General features: G+C 39.5%; 3 protein-coding genes across 3 annotated transcripts in view; 2 read left to right on the forward strand and 1 right to left on the reverse strand.

The window, feature by feature from the left end:
* Positions 1–5,411: 5,411 nt before the first annotated feature.
* On the forward strand, positions 5,412–6,017 carry RAB9A (RAB9A, member RAS oncogene family; the record flags this gene model as incomplete). Its single annotated transcript, XM_079549428.1, has 1 exon — positions 5,412–6,017. The coding sequence occupies one exon, from the start codon at positions 5,412–5,414 to the stop codon at positions 6,015–6,017; it is 606 nt and encodes a 201-aa protein (XP_079405554.1).
* A 3,922-nt stretch (positions 6,018–9,939) lies between these two features.
* TRAPPC2 (trafficking protein particle complex subunit 2) lies at positions 9,940–14,146 on the reverse strand (the record flags this gene model as incomplete). Its single annotated transcript, XM_079534300.1, has 4 exons — positions 9,940–10,038; positions 11,050–11,128; positions 11,839–12,029; positions 14,054–14,146. 4 exons carry the CDS (start codon positions 14,144–14,146, stop codon positions 9,940–9,942), a joined length of 462 nt encoding a protein of 153 aa, XP_079390426.1.
* A 389-nt stretch (positions 14,147–14,535) lies between these two features.
* OFD1 (OFD1 centriole and centriolar satellite protein) overlaps positions 14,536–18,927 on the forward strand; it is a gene marked incomplete at both ends in the record, with an annotated part of 29,308 nt that continues 24,916 nt past the window's right edge. The window contains 5 exons of the mRNA XM_079545728.1: positions 14,536–14,631; positions 16,942–17,142; positions 17,932–18,000; positions 18,086–18,113; positions 18,788–18,895. Of these exons, the coding sequence (XP_079401854.1) occupies positions 14,536–14,631; positions 16,942–17,142; positions 17,932–18,000; positions 18,086–18,113; positions 18,788–18,895 (502 nt within the window). The remainder of the gene's footprint in view (positions 14,632–16,941; positions 17,143–17,931; positions 18,001–18,085; positions 18,114–18,787; positions 18,896–18,927) is intronic.

Genomic DNA, 18,927 nt, shown 5'->3' on the forward strand with positions numbered 1-18,927 from the left:
GGATGCAAAATCCGTTTCTGTCACTTTTTATCTCTAAAGAAACCTAGTATAGCTACCCTAAAGGTCATCTAGGGGTGTTAAAGCTCAGTGGTCTTTAAGGTCCCTTCCAGCCTGAGCCATTCTTTTGGTTCTATGGGACTAAAAGTTTACTTCTTTTAAGTTATTGTTCTCCTTGGTGCTCCCCAGCACAAGCAGTCTGGGTTGGTATGGTGCAGCCTGCTTACTCTCTTGGGGATGGGCTTTGCTTGCACGTTGGAAGAGCATGAACTCACAGTGTAGCCTGGGCTGAGAGAGGCAGCTATTGCTAAGGATCTCTGAAGGAACAGGGAGACTTATGTACTGGAGAGAGGAGCACGGATAAGCAGCAGTAATTAGCTGCTTGGTAAGTTACAGAGAGGGAGCAGTAACAGAATTGGGTTGCAAGGAGAGTCAATGTGATCTTGTGAATTCCTGGAGATACTGGACCAACTTACTCTTGAGGTTGCTTTACAGTTGGCTTGAAGTCAGTAATACTATTATGACATGGTACTTAAATTAGGAGATGCTTACTTGTGAGCTTCTGAGAATATATATATATATATTTTTCCTTTTTCTGAATTTAATCAGAGTTGTCGAGTTTGGTCCTTCTGCCTGGAAGTGAGGAATGAGGTGGAAGGTGAAGGCTGTATCTATATGGGGCATTTCTCCTGACAAGTTTTTCTGATCCACTTTGCAGTTAGATGTAAGTTATAGTAACTAAAGCAATTCTGGCAGTAGGCCTGGGATGCTTGCATGATCCAAGGGTTATGCATACTGAAGGATTCCTGTTCTTGGCTGCTGCCTCTTCCATTGTCTTGTGTCATTCCAGGCAACTACTGAACTGCACAGGAGTTACAAGTAACCTTACAAAGAAACCAAAGAAACACGGAAGACAACTTTTGGGGCATGCAAATGAGTAGCAACAGCTTAATGTCAATCCATTTTACATTGTGTTTATATTACTGAGTATTAGGAATAATCTTCAGTGTTATTCTGATGTTAGATAAACTGTGTCCACGCTGCTGATGACTAAAGACAGTTTTTGGATAACTTGTCATCAAGTTATCTATCTGACAGAAAACTTAGCTGCCATCACATTGCAGTAGTGCAGTCGTAGATGAAGGAAGGGTGATTGGGATCTCAGCAGGTCAGGCCATGTGACTGGAGGACTGCCTGCTTTGCAGAGAATTGGGCTGCTGTCAAGTGCCCCACTGTAAAGGGTATTTCTGAGCCACAGCTTTTACATGGGTGTTTTTTGGAGGGGAAGGTCAGTTTGAAGACTGTTGTGGTCAAAACTGCAGTGCATTAAGAAGTGCACAGCTTGGAAGATCTTGACTTAATCTCTGTTCCTCTCTGAATTTGAAAGCAAAATATTTCAAGGTGAGGCAGTCTTGTGGCCCTTTACCCACTGGAGAACTGTTCTTACGCTGCTTTATGACCTGGAGTGTGAATGAAGCAGTGTCCTGCTTGTACCTGGACAAGGATTCTTTACCTAAATGAGGGAAAAAGGAGTAAATTTGTTTCTTGCTTTCTTTTCACCTTTCTGGAAACTTTCAGATCTGCAGTAGGTGATAAAACTGCTGTAGGGTTGGAGGGTTAAGACAAAGAGCAAGTGTTAACCCAGTTTTCAACACTTTATTCTTGACCCTGCCCCTGATGTTGCAGGTTTGCAAGTTTTTGTGATTGATTTGTTTTTATGTTCCAGATGTTTTGCAGAGAAGCAATTTTCAGTATTTAATGAGCCATTGTAACTAAAGCAGGAGATGGGTTTTCTTTCTATGTTAGTGTGATAAATATTGTCAAACACTTTAAGAAAAAAACGATGGATGGGGGAGTAAGTGCCTATTGTTATTGCAAGGCAGGTATTTTTGTCTGACAGCGTATTGAAGTGTTCTCGTTTTAAACCAGCAAGGATTAGTGGTTTAAAATAAAAGATGGCTTAGCAAAGGTGATTCTGAATGGTCTTCAGAGCTGAAATGGTTGTGTATGTGCAAAGCTGAGGTTAAGAGATTATGAAATACTGTCAGTGTGACTGTTACATCAGTTAGGAAGGTGCTAATTTTGCCTGTCAGTAACTGAGACAGCATTTTGCCTTAGATGTTTATCAAAGATGACTTTTCTTCTCTCGGAAGACTTGGCTGAAAGTCTATGAAGCTCTAAATAAGCATGATCAGGTGGAAGAAACTTGAGTGCTGTTGGCCAAAATTTTACTTCAGCGTTTAAATTCTTTCAGTTTTTGACACTATTTGGTATATACAAATCCTTCTCAATCAGTTAACCTAGTATAGTCTTTTTATTATAAAAATAAGCTTCAGTGTTGCTGTTAAGATTTTCTAGATCCAAACCAATGACTTTTCCTTGAGTGTAGCCTCCACGCCAAAGTGCTCAAAGAGGTAATTACACTCAAAAATAAAAGGCAGTTAAGAAGTTGTTACCATGGAATTAAGTAAATCAAGATAAAACACCATTGCTTTCTCTAATGCACATAAGCTCTGAAGGGCTGGAAATTGAGGACTTTCTGTAATGCAAACAGCTTTCGTTTTATGAAATAGCTGGTAATGTTCTATCTTGCCAGCAAGTGTTTGGACTGCCAGTGAAAATCTTTCAAATTCAGTTTAACAGGGGGATTCTAGGAGGGGAATAACTAAATTACTTCTAAAAGAAGTGACATTTAGTAGAAATGGTTCCCTGCTTTAACAATAATGAAATCAGTGGTCTAAGAGCTTATGACCTTATGAATTGGAGGAGGAAATTCAGAAATGGTTACCAGAACGTGTTACAGTAGGGCTGCTTTTAATTTGTTTGTTTCGGACTTCTTGTTTGGCACCAAGTATTGAAGTAACATGGAAAAATAGGGGGCAGATCTGCTCATAAACTGCTCTGTGTACCAGGCTGAGACTGCTTGTACATTACCATAATTGTGTAGCACAGTAAGTTGAAGTTACTGGAACAAATACCTATTTGTAATTCTGTGGTGTCTTGCAGTTCCTGACGTTGGTTAAAATAATCAGATGCACATTGGAAACTAAGTTTTTTGTTTTATTTTCAGATGCTGAACGATGATTTAAACTGAACGGCTAAGGTAAGAAATCTTCGGGAATATCATATCAGATACTGACTCTTTCTTCCAAAAGCATTGCCAAAGATGTATAAGTTCAAAGTACATTAATAGGAGAAATAACATTAATTCTCCACACCTCTGGAGGATTGTTTTTTTTGGTTTTTTTTTTGGGTTTTTTTTTTTTTGTTTTTTTGAGTGTTAGGTGCTTGTTTTTTTTTTTTTTCTTTCCAAGTAACAACAAAACAACAGGACAATTGAAAGCTATTTAAGAAATCTTACTTCATTTAAGATGTTCAGGTGAAAGAAATGCAGCAGCGTGCTGCACTGAAAACTACCATCCAGCTTCTGCAGATGCTGTAAATTGTGTAGTCAGTCAGTAGGGTTACATAGTAGTCCCTTACGAGTGAAGTCTTTGAAACAAAATTGCTTTTTAATATCTTTAACTATGTTTCTTTGGAGGTTCAAGCGCTCTTGTAATAGCAAATGACTGAGAAGGTATCTTTTTGTTGCTGTTGTTCAGACTGAAAAGTTTTCAGAAACATAAAGTGTTAGTGTGTTGTTTCTGGAAAATAAATGTTCTGGGAAGGCAACATCATGTGGAGGTGCTTGCCTGTTGGTTCTGGGGAAGCTATTTCTGTAGCCTCGGTGTAGAAGTAGCCGTATATTAATTGTGAAGTGTCCCCTTCAGTGAAGTGGAAAAATGGGGAAACATTCAGTACCCTCTGTTCTCATGAATGCATTATTTATTAAGAACTTGTTACTGTATAATAGAGTAGTTCAAACTTATTTGTTAGGTAATAGTAGGAATCAGGGAGATTAGGGAACACCTGTGGCATTTTGAAGCTTTCAGCGTGAGCCTGGAACTTACCTGCTGGTAGTCGTGTGACTCCAAGAAGGCTTGTTTGTAACATGGTGTATGTTCATACCTCGAACTCTGTGGAAGGTAACTGAACCATTCTTTTGTAATTGTTAAGCAGTTTTAATATTGTTGTGATACAAACCTGTAAAATGCAAAGGATTCTTAAATATTGTTTTTCACTGTGCAGTGTAAGAATAAATTCACTTCCTCTGAACAGATTTTTAATAGAAGCAAGAACTTCCAAATATGAGGAGGAGTAACTTGCACTGAGGCTTCAGCTGCTCTCAAAACTCTAAAGTATTTCTTATGCTCCACTGTAGACTGTTATACATTCAGAGATGGAGAGCTGAAGATGAAAAAATTCCTGGCATTTCTTGTTTCTAATGCAGGCCTTGATTCTAAGGCAGCACACAGTCATATGACTTTATACCAGCTTGTATCAGGTATTAATTCCATAATTGTGTTTTGTGGGTGATGTATATGCCAGCAATGCTAATTACAACTAGCAAGACCACATTCCTTCCTTCAGAGGAGGAGGCAGACCAGGCTACTTGTGACCTCCTTGCATTTTAAATAGATGCTATTTTCACAAAAGCCTGTTTTGGCTGAGTTTCTTTAAGTTCCTAAGAGTACCAGGTTGGTACAGAAATGGCAGTTCTCCTCATACCAAAACCTACGTTTGGGCTCCTTGAACTGAAACTTTACCTGCAAGCAATTAAAATAATTTTTAATAGCATTAGGTGACATTAATGTAATGGAGGGTGAACCGTGGGCTGGCACAAAATGCAGGTGATGTAATTGCCTCAAATAAATGAATAAAGCCCTTGAACACTAAAATATCACAGTAAAAGATAAAAGCTTAATTGGTGTCACTAATTCATGATCTCTGTGCTGTGCAGCCACTTTTCACTAGCACTGCCAAGGTGTCTGACAGTTTTATCATGGAAAGTCTGCATAAACTAACTGAACTGGCATTGTAGACTTGTCCTGAGTAGCTGGCATCTGGAGTACCATTTGAATTAGTAGCAATGAGTTTGCTTTTGTAAACAGTTGTAATAGAAGTAGTCCATTTAGTGCAGCTGCTTTATAAGGAGGGAAATAATGAATGTTAGTGTATGAATGCTGTGATGAACACAAGTCATGGGACTTACAAGTGCTGTAATTTGGCCTTAATTCATTCTGTAGACCACAGCATTCACTGTGAATCAGTTGCAAATTTATTATTGATTGCAAAAGTCATGCTGCAGTCTGTGGAATAGATGACAGTTGTATTCTTAAGTGGATGTTGTTGTTATGAGTACCTACACTTTGTCTATATTGCATAGCCATCCTGTCTTTGCATGAAGCTTGATGTTGGTGAACTTTTAACACTTTCTAGATACATACAAAACTTTCTGCTCACTACTTCCCTTCTTAACAGTTTTCTTAACCTTTTACAGGTGTGGGAAACAAGGAAGATCTATTCTCTTAACAATGGCAGCAAAATCATCACTCCTCAAAGTAATACTGCTAGGAGATGGTGGAGTTGGGAAGAGTTCCCTTATGAACAGATATGTCACCAACAAGTTTGATGCACAGCTTTTTCATACAATTGGTGTGGAATTCTTAAACAAAGATTTGGAAGTGGATGGACACTTTGTCACTCTGCAGATCTGGGACACAGCAGGTCAGGAACGTTTCAGGAGCCTGCGGACTCCTTTCTACAGAGGTTCTGACTGTTGCTTGCTTACCTTCAGCGTGGATGACTCTCAAAGCTTCCAAAACTTAAGCAACTGGAAGAAAGAATTCATTTATTACGCAGATGTCAAGGAGCCCGAAAGCTTTCCATTTGTGATATTGGGTAACAAAGTTGATATAAGTGAGAGGCAGGTGTCTACGGAAGAAGCCCAAGACTGGTGCAGGAATAACGGCAATCATCCCTATTTTGAAACCAGTGCAAAAGATGCCATTAATGTTGCAGCAGCCTTCGAAGAAGCTGTTAGAAGAGTTCTAGCCTCTGAAGATAGATCGGATCATTTTATTCAAACGGATACAGTAAACCTCCATCGGAAACCGAAACCTAGTTCATCTTGTTGTTGACTTTTTCTTTTTTGCCAAATTACTTTCAACTAGCTTACTCTGTAAGAGGATGGGAAACATGTAGATAAAATAACAAATGGGTTCTGCTCTAATACTGAAGTTGTGATACTCTGCTGCTTTCCTGGAGGAGCAAAACAGATTTCCATTCACGAGTGACCTATTATTGAATTAGTGACACTTCCTATTAGGAAGGTGTCAAGTAAAAATCTTAATATAAGAATGTAATTTTCCAACTCTAAATGAGAAATACTTTGAATATAATTAAAACTTGAAGTTCTAGAAGCACTACTACGTGGAAACTGTTCTGGAATTCAGATACAAAGAAACTTTTATATGTATATATATTTTTATGAAGTTAGCATTCCATTTTGTTTCACTAGAACTCAGTTTCTTAACAATGCTAGAAATTAAACTTTAGTCTTGCTGCATTCCTTTGGATGTGTGTGGAATTTCATCTCTAATGCATTTACTACAAGTTAACATAAATTACCTTCAAGTTTTCTGTAATTGCTATAATTTGTGTAGGTTTTTAAGTAGGAAATAAATTTCCTACCTATTTAATGTTATCTTCCTTTTGTTTACTATTCTAATGCCATATGAATTTTTCCAGCAGTTCAATGTAAAATGTGATTTATTTTTTTAATGTCTTCCCCTTATGTCCCATTCTGGCATGTTTCTGATCAATAGGGTAAAAAAAATATCTGGATAAACAAAGTATTTTTCATAACTGAAAATGGATACATGTACTTTATTTGGTCAGCTTTAGTAACTCTTGGTAATTTACCATAATGTGGATCTCTTCAAGAAAGCTTTTAGTATACAGCCTTAAAGTTCTGACCTTATTGTTCTTGTTCACCTGAGCTATGAATGTGTTTGTGATCTCTGTACTGTGAAACTAAGGATTTGCAATACATAGGGAACTCAGGAAGCTCTTGACTTAGCAGGTAGTGACAGCTTTCCAGTCTAGTACAAGTAGGTACCTATAACTAATGTTTGAGCCAAATTTGATGCTTATTTAATATGCCATCGTAGGGTAGAGACTTAAACTTTGGGATTACTGAACTCATTAACTGACAGTGAGCAGAAACAAGTTCCATGTTCAATGGATCATCTTTCTACAGTGTTGCAGATGAAGCCACAGGATGTGCATTTGAAGCTCTCCACTGCTGTCCCATGGTAGAATACTTGTATGAGAAGTTCTTGAAAGCTGTCTCTCAAGAGTGCTCAATATCCTTTTAATAGCAAACTTGATAATGCACTATTGCTTCAATGTGTAACCTGACTACAAGCATGCCTGTTAGCGTACACATTGTAGAGCTCAGAAGGAAATCAGAGGCCTACAGGACAGGCCATGTTTCTCACTAAATTATGCAGACTCTGCTTTCTGTACTGCAACCTTTTTGTTGTAATAGAGAAGCTTTTCTAGATAGTACAGTAACAGCAGGAGTCTTAACGTGTTTGCTTTGTACCAGATATTATTTAGAAGTAAAGCTTGCAAAACAAACTTCTTGTTGCTCTTATATGCTTTCCTCAACGTTTTCTATGCTCATTTGAACCTGTTTATAACCATGTTTACTCCACAGATCTGCTGCTCCTGCTGCAAGGTGATATTTTGACAAATTTTGCATTCAAAGTCCTGTACATACAGTGACAGAGTTGTGTTGTAAGTTTCAGTCACTGAACTGCTAAATACAGGCTGACCTGCTGCTTCTGTGATATTCAGATTTATAGTGAGTGAAGGAAAGGTGTGAGGAAAGAAAGAAGGTAAGCTAGATTGAACCTTAATTTCCTTGAACCTTAACTTTTGCAGAAGTGAGACTAAAATAAAATAGATGAAATTACCTCTTGAGTATTATAATTAAAACTTTAATAATAAAATCTATAAAAGGAAATAAGGATGAAAACCAGGTGTAGTAGTTTTTCTTGTGCTTAATAGCCAATTTCTATTTTCTCTTGTTTCTCCTACATTTCTATGTAATGCCATGATTACCCAGCCTCCTTATGAGAAGCAGGTTTAAGCACCATTTAATACAGCAAGTGTAGTGCGCCGTGAGAACTGCTCTACCACAACTGTGCACTAATTACAAAAGTGGTAAAGGAAGTTTACTTGCTGTAGTGAATAAGACTGCAGCCTGTGTAGAAGTTGGCTTTGGTGTGAGAGAGACTGCCAAGTACTTGGAAGAAGTGGCAGCTGTGGGACAAGCAGATATGGATTGTACCAAAATAAACATCTTCATCATACTCAGCAACACATACACATTTTTGTGAAGGCTTAACATTTCCCTTTCATTATGAAGGTGGGCAGTTGTGGTACATGTTTCAATTCACTGACTCATTTCAGATTAAGTATTAGGGGATCCTGTTAGTAATGTTTTGGCCAGTGTATAAGTAAGAATGCTTTGCTTCAAGTGTGTTTGTTCATTTCATGTATGTGTATAAAAAAATTTAAGTGAGATTACATGACACTGTCAAAATGTTGTATGATGCAGATGTCATTAAACAGTACTGCCAAGACAAGTATTCCCACCTTCACTTAATGTCCTGCCAGTATCCTTGCCCCACTTATCTGCTCTTCTCTTAAAGTCATTTAAAGTACAGTCAACACACATCCATGCTGCATCAGTCCTCCTTTTATTTAAGGTAAATATCACATTCTATATTGCACAGTGTTGCTTCTCACAGGGAATATTTTACAGTGATGCTTCAGCATTACATATAAATTACAAAGAAATAATAACTGGTTGTACATAAAGTGCCTACATCTGTGGCCCCTTTAGTATACAAACTACACAAGATGTATTTATTTATTTAGAATAGTGTGCCTCTTCCTTTGGAAATTGCTTATCAGACACGTTCTGCAGAAAGAAACAGATTTCACAAAAGATTGTGACTAATCAATTGTGAAACCACCCAAAATAGTAGGTATATATATGCTGAATGACCCCTTTAAAAATCAGTAGTTAAAAATGAAGTTTTGCAAAAAAAAAAAAAGAAAAAAAAGTACATAATCATTTTAGAATGAGATAGTAGCCAGAGGCCCAGCAAAGTCCTTGGAGGTTCAAAGATCCCAGTAGAAATAAATACCCTTTCAAAAGGAGTATTTCAGCACTTGCAGAGATAATAGAAAGATGGGGGTTTAAACACCTAAGTTTAGTTGTTGGGTTTGGGTTTTTTTTTTCCATGTGTGAATTAGATTTGAAGTCAGTGCAGACAGCTGTTGTGATCTGCTCTGTGCATTTCATTCATGCAATGCTGCAGCTCTAAGCACCTGTTGTGCTAAACATGAGACATTTACAACCTTAAGCTTAAAAAACAAACCTTGGAAGTTTTTTTTTTTCAAGTAAAACTTGCCAAAATGCTGAAGACAAAGCCTTGCTTTTCAGATTATTATTTTTTTTTTTTAATTTAGGGCTTCATAATACATCTATTATGTTGAAGTTTAATATATACCTTATTTAATACTATGAAGAGTCCAGTTAGCCTGCAGAGTACATTCTCTAGTAAAAGACTAAGTAGAAGAGTTCACAACAGATTTATCCACTTAGGCCAATAAAATAAAAAATACCCTTTTGCTCATATTAAATCAACTCACAAGAGATTCAGAAGCCTTCAGTGTTTAGATCAGATGTCCTCTCACCCTCTGTAAGAGAGTTACATTTCGCACATGCACTGACATACCTCACTTTGTACCTATTCAGCCCAGGCACTGTTACACTTAGTTTTTGTAAGACAAGCTCCTTAAGGTACATTTTTTAACCAGAGAACTTGGCTGTTTTATCTGTATCAACAAGAAGAAAAGCTACTTCAGCATCCAATTTGTCAATCTTCAGGAAGATGGATATCCAGCATGCTGAGAACTACCCAGAACTACAGTTCAAATCAGGGAAGCATGGAAAAGGACTCACTCAGGAAAGTTATTTATTCAGCTCAAAAGGTGCTTCTTCCCAAGAAACTGCACTTTCCTTTCGAAGGCACTGGATCGAATTGGTGAATTGAGTTCATAAAACGGGTTCATTGCAAACTGTGGAAAGAAAAAAATCTCATCAATAAGCACAATGCCCAGAAATAGGAAATGTTATTTTAAATGACAACTACTAGCTTTCAGCCTATTTAGTGCCATTGAAAAGCATGGGAAGTCTTCCTAGGAAGTCACTGACTTTGAATGCTGTTGCATTCTCCCACACACGGGTGCACAGCCATCTCTTAGTAAGAGCTAAGAACAAATCTATCGTGACACTGATGGAAACCTGTTGTAGAAATTAACATTCTTTGAGTCCCCGTAGGAATCTCAGATGGTGTCAGCGCTTGCAACTGCCCCATCTAGTGGCGATCCAGCCGGGCTGTGACAACACACACTGCTACTTGTTCTGAAGAGAGAAGCGCTTTGAGCAGACTGCTGTGTAACAGCCCTTTGCTTTCATTATCACCATTAATAACACAACACTGCCCAAAATGACTGGACTGAAATGAAAACGAAATCCTGAAGGAGCACAATCTATAGCAAACTAGAAAAATCTATTACATTGTATAGAAAATGCAGCCTCCATGTCACATGTTATCAACTCTGGCTGATGTGGTGTACAGTCAAAAAATACACAGCTGGAAGAGTAGCATGGCTAGGATGGTACTTTACAGGTGTTATAGTTGGAAAGATGATCGTGGTGGAAAAGAGACAATCAAAGAAGAAATGCTCACTCATATCAAAGGATCTAGGCTCACAGTGGAAAACTCCAAAAACGAGAGATCTCCAGAAAGAGATCCTTCCCCAGTGGCAGTCAGCCCTTAAATGGGGTCTAGGAGGGGTGGAGCCTGGCTCCAGTCTGGTTCCAGTCACACAGGTGAATTGCTTTCACCACAGCTGACCCAGTCCTTGCCTCAGGTGATCCATCAGTGGTTCAGGCCATCATTCCACAGTTCCCACACATGTGGACAGTAGGGAAACTCTTCCCCTCACAAAGGTACCACTAACAAAACATATATTAATATAGCACATTGAGAGGTACTGCTGTGAAACTTAAAAATAGGAGCTTACCTTTATATACAAGTCATATACATCATTAAAGAAGTTCTTTATTCCATCTTCTTGCCTTATATCATGAAGCATTATAAATCTCATATGTAAAACAATTAAGGAAAATTTAACTTTCCCAATGAAAGCATATCCCAAAATAAGCACTTGCACCTAATTCTCTATATACCTAAAATTTTTAGCTGTACACTAGAAATAAACAAGCATGTTTAAGGAATTAACTGAAGCAATGGTATTTAGAAAGCATTATTTGAAATTCCCATATGTGAAAGCAGAATCACCTTTCTTTGGAAGATTATTATTTTTAAAGCTAGAAAATTTGTAACATCAGGGATACTCTCAGAATCTTCTCCATACATCCCTGAAATTAAAATGTTACTTGCTATGCATAACAAATGTTTCACAATGCGTTCTCTTTGCGACCATCTGCACAGACCATCAAGCCATGACACTGTATTTTCAGTATGTGCACAACTGACATCAAGTACTTTTATCTCTTCTCTTCTTCTAACATTACCAGAGGAATGTAAGCAGACAATCCTACAGGCCTGCTCAGAGCCCTTCAAATAAATGTGCTTTCATTCCTTTTTCCTCTACTCCTCATCAACTTCACACTTCATTCAGGTCCTCCAAAAAGAAAAATCTATCTCCAGCTATTTCCAATTTTAAATAACTGCTGTGCCCCCTAACTCACTTCATCCTTCATCTCCACTTCAGGCTGGGAATTCTGACAATAATAATGGTGAACAGCCAGAGAGATCCATTCCAAAGTCATTCCAACTGGTTTATCACTTTCTGACAAAAGGCTCAGTAAATACCCAGAAAGAGGAAAGGATATGTCCAGCCGTGACAAAAGCAGAAACAAACCATTCATTAAACTTGTCCACAGTCTTCAGATACATGTTGTTAGAAAGCCACATGTTCTCATCTACTAGGTCAAGAGCAGCATGGGCAATGAACTGGTTGAGATGGCGGTGATCATCCTAACACATTTCCAGAAGACAGAGGATAAGTAATTCAGTGAAGGGAGTTAAGTATAAGCAATCATTTGCTCAACCTGGTAAACAACTAGTACACAAGTTACATAAGTTCTATATACTCTTCTTTGCTGTGACGTGTGCCATGCTGTAAAGAAATGAGATCAGTACAGATTGTTATGACACTTGGATTCAAGGGAAGGAAAAGAGCATAAGAAAATGGTCATAATAAAGATAGTCTTGAGAGCAGCAAAACCAATAAAGCTTGCACTTTTAGCTCATGGATGAATTCACCTGTGGATTCTTAGCTTTACCAGTGCAAAATCTCCCCCTACAAATTTATTCTGCAATGGAGGTCCTTGTGAAAGTCTTTTTCTCTGCTCTCCAGTCACCTATTCTTGAGAAATTTCCCCCAAATTACCATGTTTTGGACCATAACCTCTCTGTCAAATTTGCCTGAAATTAAGCAGTCAGCTACTACAGCCTCACCAGTTCCACACCAAGCAAGAAACTGAGTAGTGAAGCTTAAGGAGCTAAAGCTTGCACAGGGCTGCACATCCAACCATTTGCTTCAGGAGCCTGCGCACACTCTTACATAGTGTGTCTCAGGAACAGGAGCAAAGGTTCCCAAAACACATCAATATACCAGTAGCTACTTGTTCCTCAGTGCACATCAAGTTTAAATCCTTTCTTGGGGGAAAATTTAGGAAAATTCAGTCCCACAAGCTGAGGCAGACAAAACTCTTATCTAAGTGTGGTATTTCTGTCAGCAGCAAGTAGGAAAATATTTTTCCACTATCTGACACATCCTCACACAAAATCTAGTCTGAGTGTCTTATTCCTTATCTTATGCAGTACACCAATATAAAGCATAGGTGACAGCATAAACTTCTAGGCCTGTCCAAAAAAACAGAAATTCACTTGCTTTTAGTCTGAAGCCTGCTTTGTCCTTAATGTAGTATCACAAAAAAGAGACTTGTCCTTTTCCCACTGGAAACATTACATGTTGAGCAGTCTTATATTTCTCACATGCTCAAACATAGTTGTTGCTACAACACACTTAATGCGAGTGTGACAAATGAAGATTACTTAAAACTATTTCCTGTGGTGAAAAGCATTTGTGAAGAACTGAATAGAGCTTTTCAAATTTGCTCCTTTGCCTTACTGGATACCTTACAATAGAGACACTAAGTAGCATTATATAATGAACAGGTGTTATACAAGCAGTAAGAGCAATGAATGAAGGATGAGATGGGCTGCTCCAAAAGTAATGCCTCCTGTTTTATTCTGTTGGCCCACAACAGCAGACATGGAAGATGATGGCATGGCAGTAGGGGCTGAATCTCCCCAACAATATCCCATTACACTTTGATGCTGTGCAACAGATGGCAGCAGAGGAGCAGTCTGACACAATGGCACCTGACATGGAAGTGTGTGTGAAGGAAAGGAGTGTTAGTGAACTCCTCCATGCTGGAAAAAGCGTGCACCCACTGACCTTCACTGATGCTTGCTGAACGTTTCTGGTGACCAAACAGTGGATGTGAACTCAGAGAGGGGTAGGTAGTGAGTTTTAGCAGTGCTGACAGCAGGGCACTTCCCTTGGTGCTGACTGTTACATGCACGGCACGCAGGCTCTTGTTTATTGCTGGCAAAAATGCACAACTAATGCTGATGACTGTGCTGAAAAAGTCTGTTCTGTAGCTGAAAACTTGCACTATCAGTGTTATTATGCTCTTTGTACTGGTTGTAGTTTCCATGGAAATAGGAGGCATACCTTAGGAGTGGCCTACGTATATATTCGTTCACAGAGCAGCATTAATTACTTAAGGAAATCATATTTTATGAAGAACAAAAACAATCCAGGAAATAAATATTAGAAGACCTAAGTACCCCAGAATTCTACTCCCTGTCACAAAAAGAAAGCATTCAATACGAGGTAATAATACTTTCTACAACATGTTGGCTGTGTTTCTAACAGTGTGAGAGCACATAGAAGGGGTTATCACAGGACACACCAGGGGTTATCACACCTTGGACTCCGCTTTTCCAGGAGGCAGGAATTCCATCTCAAACACAGGGTTGTCATGATGGCCAACTATCACGAAGTAGAAGCTTCCCGACATTCTTCAAGACCGCGTGCCTGAGGAGAAAAGACAGAGAGAAATAGGCGGTGGGAGGGATAACGCTGGCTGGGGGGGGGGGGGGGGGGGGGGGGAAATGGATGCAGACGCCACATAATAGAGAACGGCGGGGTGAGCCACCCGCCGGGAGTGCAGAGCGCGGTGTGGCACCTCAGCCTCGCAGGACCCCTCCCGAAGGGGCGGCGGGCAGCGCAGAGCGGACAGTTGGAGCCCTTTCTCCCGCCTCTCGTACCGCGCCCGGCCCCTCACCCCGCGCCACGGTTCCTCAACGTCAGGCAGCGGCCGCCCGGAAGCGCTGCGCGCTGCCCGCCCCATCCGGTGACGCCGCGCTCGGGCCGGCCGGGAGCCGCCGCGTTGTGCCGCGGGGCGGGATGGCTGAGGGGAAGAGGGAGGCTCTGTCGCAGGATGAGCTCCGGAAGAGGCTCTATCAGACCTTTAAGAACCGAGGCGTGCTGGACACGCTCAAGGTGTGTGTGGTTTGGCGGTGGGCGCTGCCCGTGATTCGCCGTAACGGAGAAAGCGGTGACGTTCTGCGCTGAGTAAATCCCAGAATGATAGAATGTCCCGAATTGGACGGCACCCGTAAGGATCATCTCCGGCCTTTCCCCTTCTCCCCGGATGCGGTGGTTTTGCTACGGCCTAATTGAGACCAGCGCTTTTCTTGGTGCTAGGAGCAGGTGTTTGGTAAACACAAGCGGTGCTCTCTGTGGGTTAGTCTCAGGGTGTTGGTCAGGAGGGTTAACTACTGGAAGAAAGCACTAATGAATTATTCTCCTGATGATTTTCTTTTTTTTTTTTCTTTCCAGTTCTGCTTATAGTGGGTCAGGCTGCTTCCACATCATCTCCTCCTTCAGGAGAATGTCATAGAATGTGGTGGAGTCCAATAGCGATGCTTTGTTCTGCTTGTAGGCTAGATTTGTTATTTGTGGTTCTTCTGGCTCTTACTCATGTGCTGAAGGTGTCCTTCAGGCTAAGTAGCTCCTGCTCCTCTTTAGGAGCCTTTAGACAGTAGTTGTGCCTTTCCTCCAGCATTCAGCCTTACAATGCCGAGCAAGTCAGGGTGTAGCAGATTCATTGCCGGTCATCCCAGCAGTCACCTGCATGAGCATGAAGTCTTTTCCCTGTTCTTAAAGCAAGCTTCTCACAATTGCATTGAGCTTTCCAAATAAAGCTTAGAGCACTATTAATTCTTGCCTTTTCTTTGGAAGGCTGCATGCATCTTGTTTTGAGGCATGTTACAACTGTAGTAAGTAGGTCGGCAGCCCTACCTGCAGCAGGAGGGTTGAAGCTTGATGATCCTTGAGGTCTCTTCCAACCCAAGATATTCCATGATTGTAGCACTGGTCGTTGTTGGAAGGATGTCTGCTTTTCCCAAGCATCCCATATGTATAGCAGAATATATATAACGCCTTAAATGTTGATATCTTGTCTTTCACAAGGCCTCATTTTTGCTGTGCTCAAGCATCTGATTGTATTGCTTATGATGTACTGATCTACTTTTATTTCCAGCTTTATGTCACCAGGATTTTTTTTTAGCTCCTATTTTTATGTCAAATTCAGTAGAGTTAAAAAATAATCAAGATCTGTATTTCAAGAATGCAGCTGATAAAGCCAAGAATCTTGTATTCAGGACAGCTTATTTTCTCCCTCAGTGATTTCCATAGCAAACTTTCAATGCTCAGACCATCTTCCACATCTTGTTTGATTTAACTCATAGTGATGTGCTATCTAAGTCTATTTTCCTGCTTTAATTTTCCTTGCCTAGAAAATTATTCATTCTATTAAAGATTTTGTAGCTTTTCTGAGCTGAAGAGCTAATATAGTTGAGTTTCTGACTGATTGCTGGAGACACACTTGCATTTTCCAAAGACAACGCTCCAGCTTTCCCTTGATCTCTTCTGACTGCCTCTGTGGGTCAGAGGCAGGGTGGGTCTGAACCTACAGGCGTGCTGAGTGGCCAGGTGCTTCTTATCAATGAGTAGTAGCACAACTGGTGTTTGTCTTGCTTTCTCTCAGCAGGGACAGGGATTTAGTCCTGTTTTCCACTCCAGTTGGTCACACAGTGTACAAGAAGTTGCTTGTCCCTGTTGTTTTGGAGACACCCTAATCTCTGTCGAAATTAGCTGAAATGAAACAAGTTCAGAAATTAAGAGAAATGATTTTTTTATCAGCTACTTTCATTTTTCTCTGTTGTCAACCTCATTTACACAGCCATGCTAAAGTATCATCAGGGCAGTCTGATGTGATCTAGCAATTGCTTTGCTGAGCATTTCATATTTTATCCCATTTTTGCCAATATGATTTCTTTAATCAATCAACTTCAAAAATGTTGTTGCTGTTGCATAGTTGCTGTTGGGATGGAATCAGCAACTTCTTCACATAGGACTCTCTAGAGGTCTAATGAGTTTTCCAAGTACACTTGAAGCCAAAGAATGTCAGACAGGCTTTGTTTAAGACAATAGATAAGAGAACAAGGAAGCAGTGACCTGAAATTAAAACTGAGGGTACTGGAGTGGAGCTTATGTGTGTTCTTTGACTGAGTACTTCTCAGTCCTACACCTGTTACGTCTTAAGGGAAAGCCTAAGATTGCTTGAGCACTTGAATATTTTGAAGAAGAGCACTCCTCTAAGCTCTGCCAGCATTAGGCTGTCCGCTTCTGGTATGTAGGTTGTAATGTAACATGTGGAAGTAAAGCAAAAGCCTGCTAATTTTTGATAAACAAAACCTCTTGTTATAATCTCAGGTTACCTGTTATTAAATGTTTTTCTTGTGTCAGACGCAGCTCCGAAAACAACTCATCCATGAATTTATGCATCCCATTTTAAGTGGAGAGCTTCAACCACAGACTGTTCCAAGTGATGACAGTTCGCTTTTGATCACAGCTTCCAACAGTTTGGTGGCAGACCATCTGCAGAGATGTGGCTATGAGTATTCACTTTCTGTTTTCTTTCCAGAAAGTGGCTTAGAGAAGAAGAAGGTAAGTTTGGTAATCCATTTCCTTAAAGACTTCTGTACGAGCTTTACTTTCTGGAGAGTTGCTATATTCCAGCAGAATTGACAGAAATCCCTGTTAGGGATCATCTCTATGAAAGTCTTAAATATTATGAAAACTTTAAACTCACAGTAAGCTAAAAGCACTGTATTGGAAAGGCGTACCCTCCTAGCCACATGCTTGCTTCACCCATAGCCATGGTTTGACGTGACAATTCACATGGCTGTGTTGCACGCCACTTGGGGAACCAACCATTATTAAAGCTAGCCTCATTTTTAGCCATTCAGTTTTCCTGAAAGTGTGGTTCATGATCAGTTTCTGTTTCTAGTTACGAGTTCTGGCTGAAAAGGGCAGCCTTTGCCCTTTATTTGTTTGTCCTCTGTGGATAGAATTAATTTTCTAGTAGAAAATTAATTTCTTGAGCTGGTGAGCAGTTAGTTGTCATTTGGATTAGTGAGCTCATCTCATTAATACGGTAAATAAAGAGAAGAGGCAGGGGAGGGTAGCAAGAGTATGCATCCTGGTTTGGGAGGAAACAAAACCCTCTCTTCACAGCTTCAGTTTGTCATGGAACTATGTACTGACTGCCATGTATCTTTAGTAGCAGAGGAAAGCCAGTGCGGTACTTCAACAGTAAGCTTCTGAAAATGGTTTTGCAAGGTGATAAATAGAGCTTTCTCAAATGGAAAACATTCGACAACTGTAAAATGATGGCTGTCGCATTGTTAAAGTATTTAACATTTTCTACTTTCTCTTTTTTTATTTTTCTGAAAGCTGTTGTCTCTTCAGGATCTTCTTCAATTATTGAGGATCGGTCCAAAATCCAGTTTGTACAAATCACTGGTAAAGTTGTTTTGATTCTCAAAGTAAGCTAAACTTACAGTTGTGATGATGTAGACTGTCTAAAATGCTGTCTTCTTTCTTACAGACTTTGGGAACTCAGAAGGAGAATAAAGGTAAAAGATAATTGTACATGATGCAAACAATGGTAGTTGTGTCACCTTCATTTTTATTGAGATGCTAGCAAGAGAAACTCAGATTTCTTGAGCATGTGTTGGTCTGGACCACTATGGATTTAATAAGATTTTGAAACTTGTACTACATAAGGTATTAAATATAATGATCTTTGGATGTTTTTCACTCCAACGTTGACAAGCTTCACAACCATTAACTTGCATGTACTTCAAACTTCAGTTAATGATTTAATAGACTTTCTTTTTTTTTTTTTTTTTTTTTTTAATGTAAGAAATCATTCTTACATCTGCATGATGAAATGTAGCTAGATGAAATAGCCAGGAGTATCTTGGTCATCAGAAACCACTGTTCCCTAATGTCATTGTAATTATGGTGCTAATACTCTGCTCCATCAAATGATCGTACGGTCAAAGAGACAAAGAGAAACAGAAGAAAGGAAAAGAATGAAATAGAATAGAATACACTTTTAATAAAAAAATACTTCCAGTAAAAATCAATAGTTTACTAGCATTGATTTTTATTCAGTATTCACTGTGTTCTTTCAATGAATTGAGTTGTTTTTATTCGCGTAGTGAAAATGACGTCATTATTTACAGGCTTGAAAATTAAATTTTGATATGAACTTAGAAGCAACTAATCTGTTGGATCTTGAAAGGTTTTCTTATGCAGGTTTTGATGGGGCTTACAGAGCATCATTTAAGTAAAGAATGTCATGACAGAGAAACTCAGACAATCTCCATGCCTCCTTACAGAGAATCTCTTGGTAAGTGCAGCCTTTGCAAGTAAGTCTCCCCA

The sequence above is a fragment of the Tetrao urogallus genome, assembly GCF_951394365.1.
Source record: "Tetrao urogallus genome assembly, chromosome: 1".
In the NCBI taxonomy this organism is placed as follows: Eukaryota; Metazoa; Chordata; class Aves; order Galliformes; family Phasianidae; genus Tetrao; species Tetrao urogallus.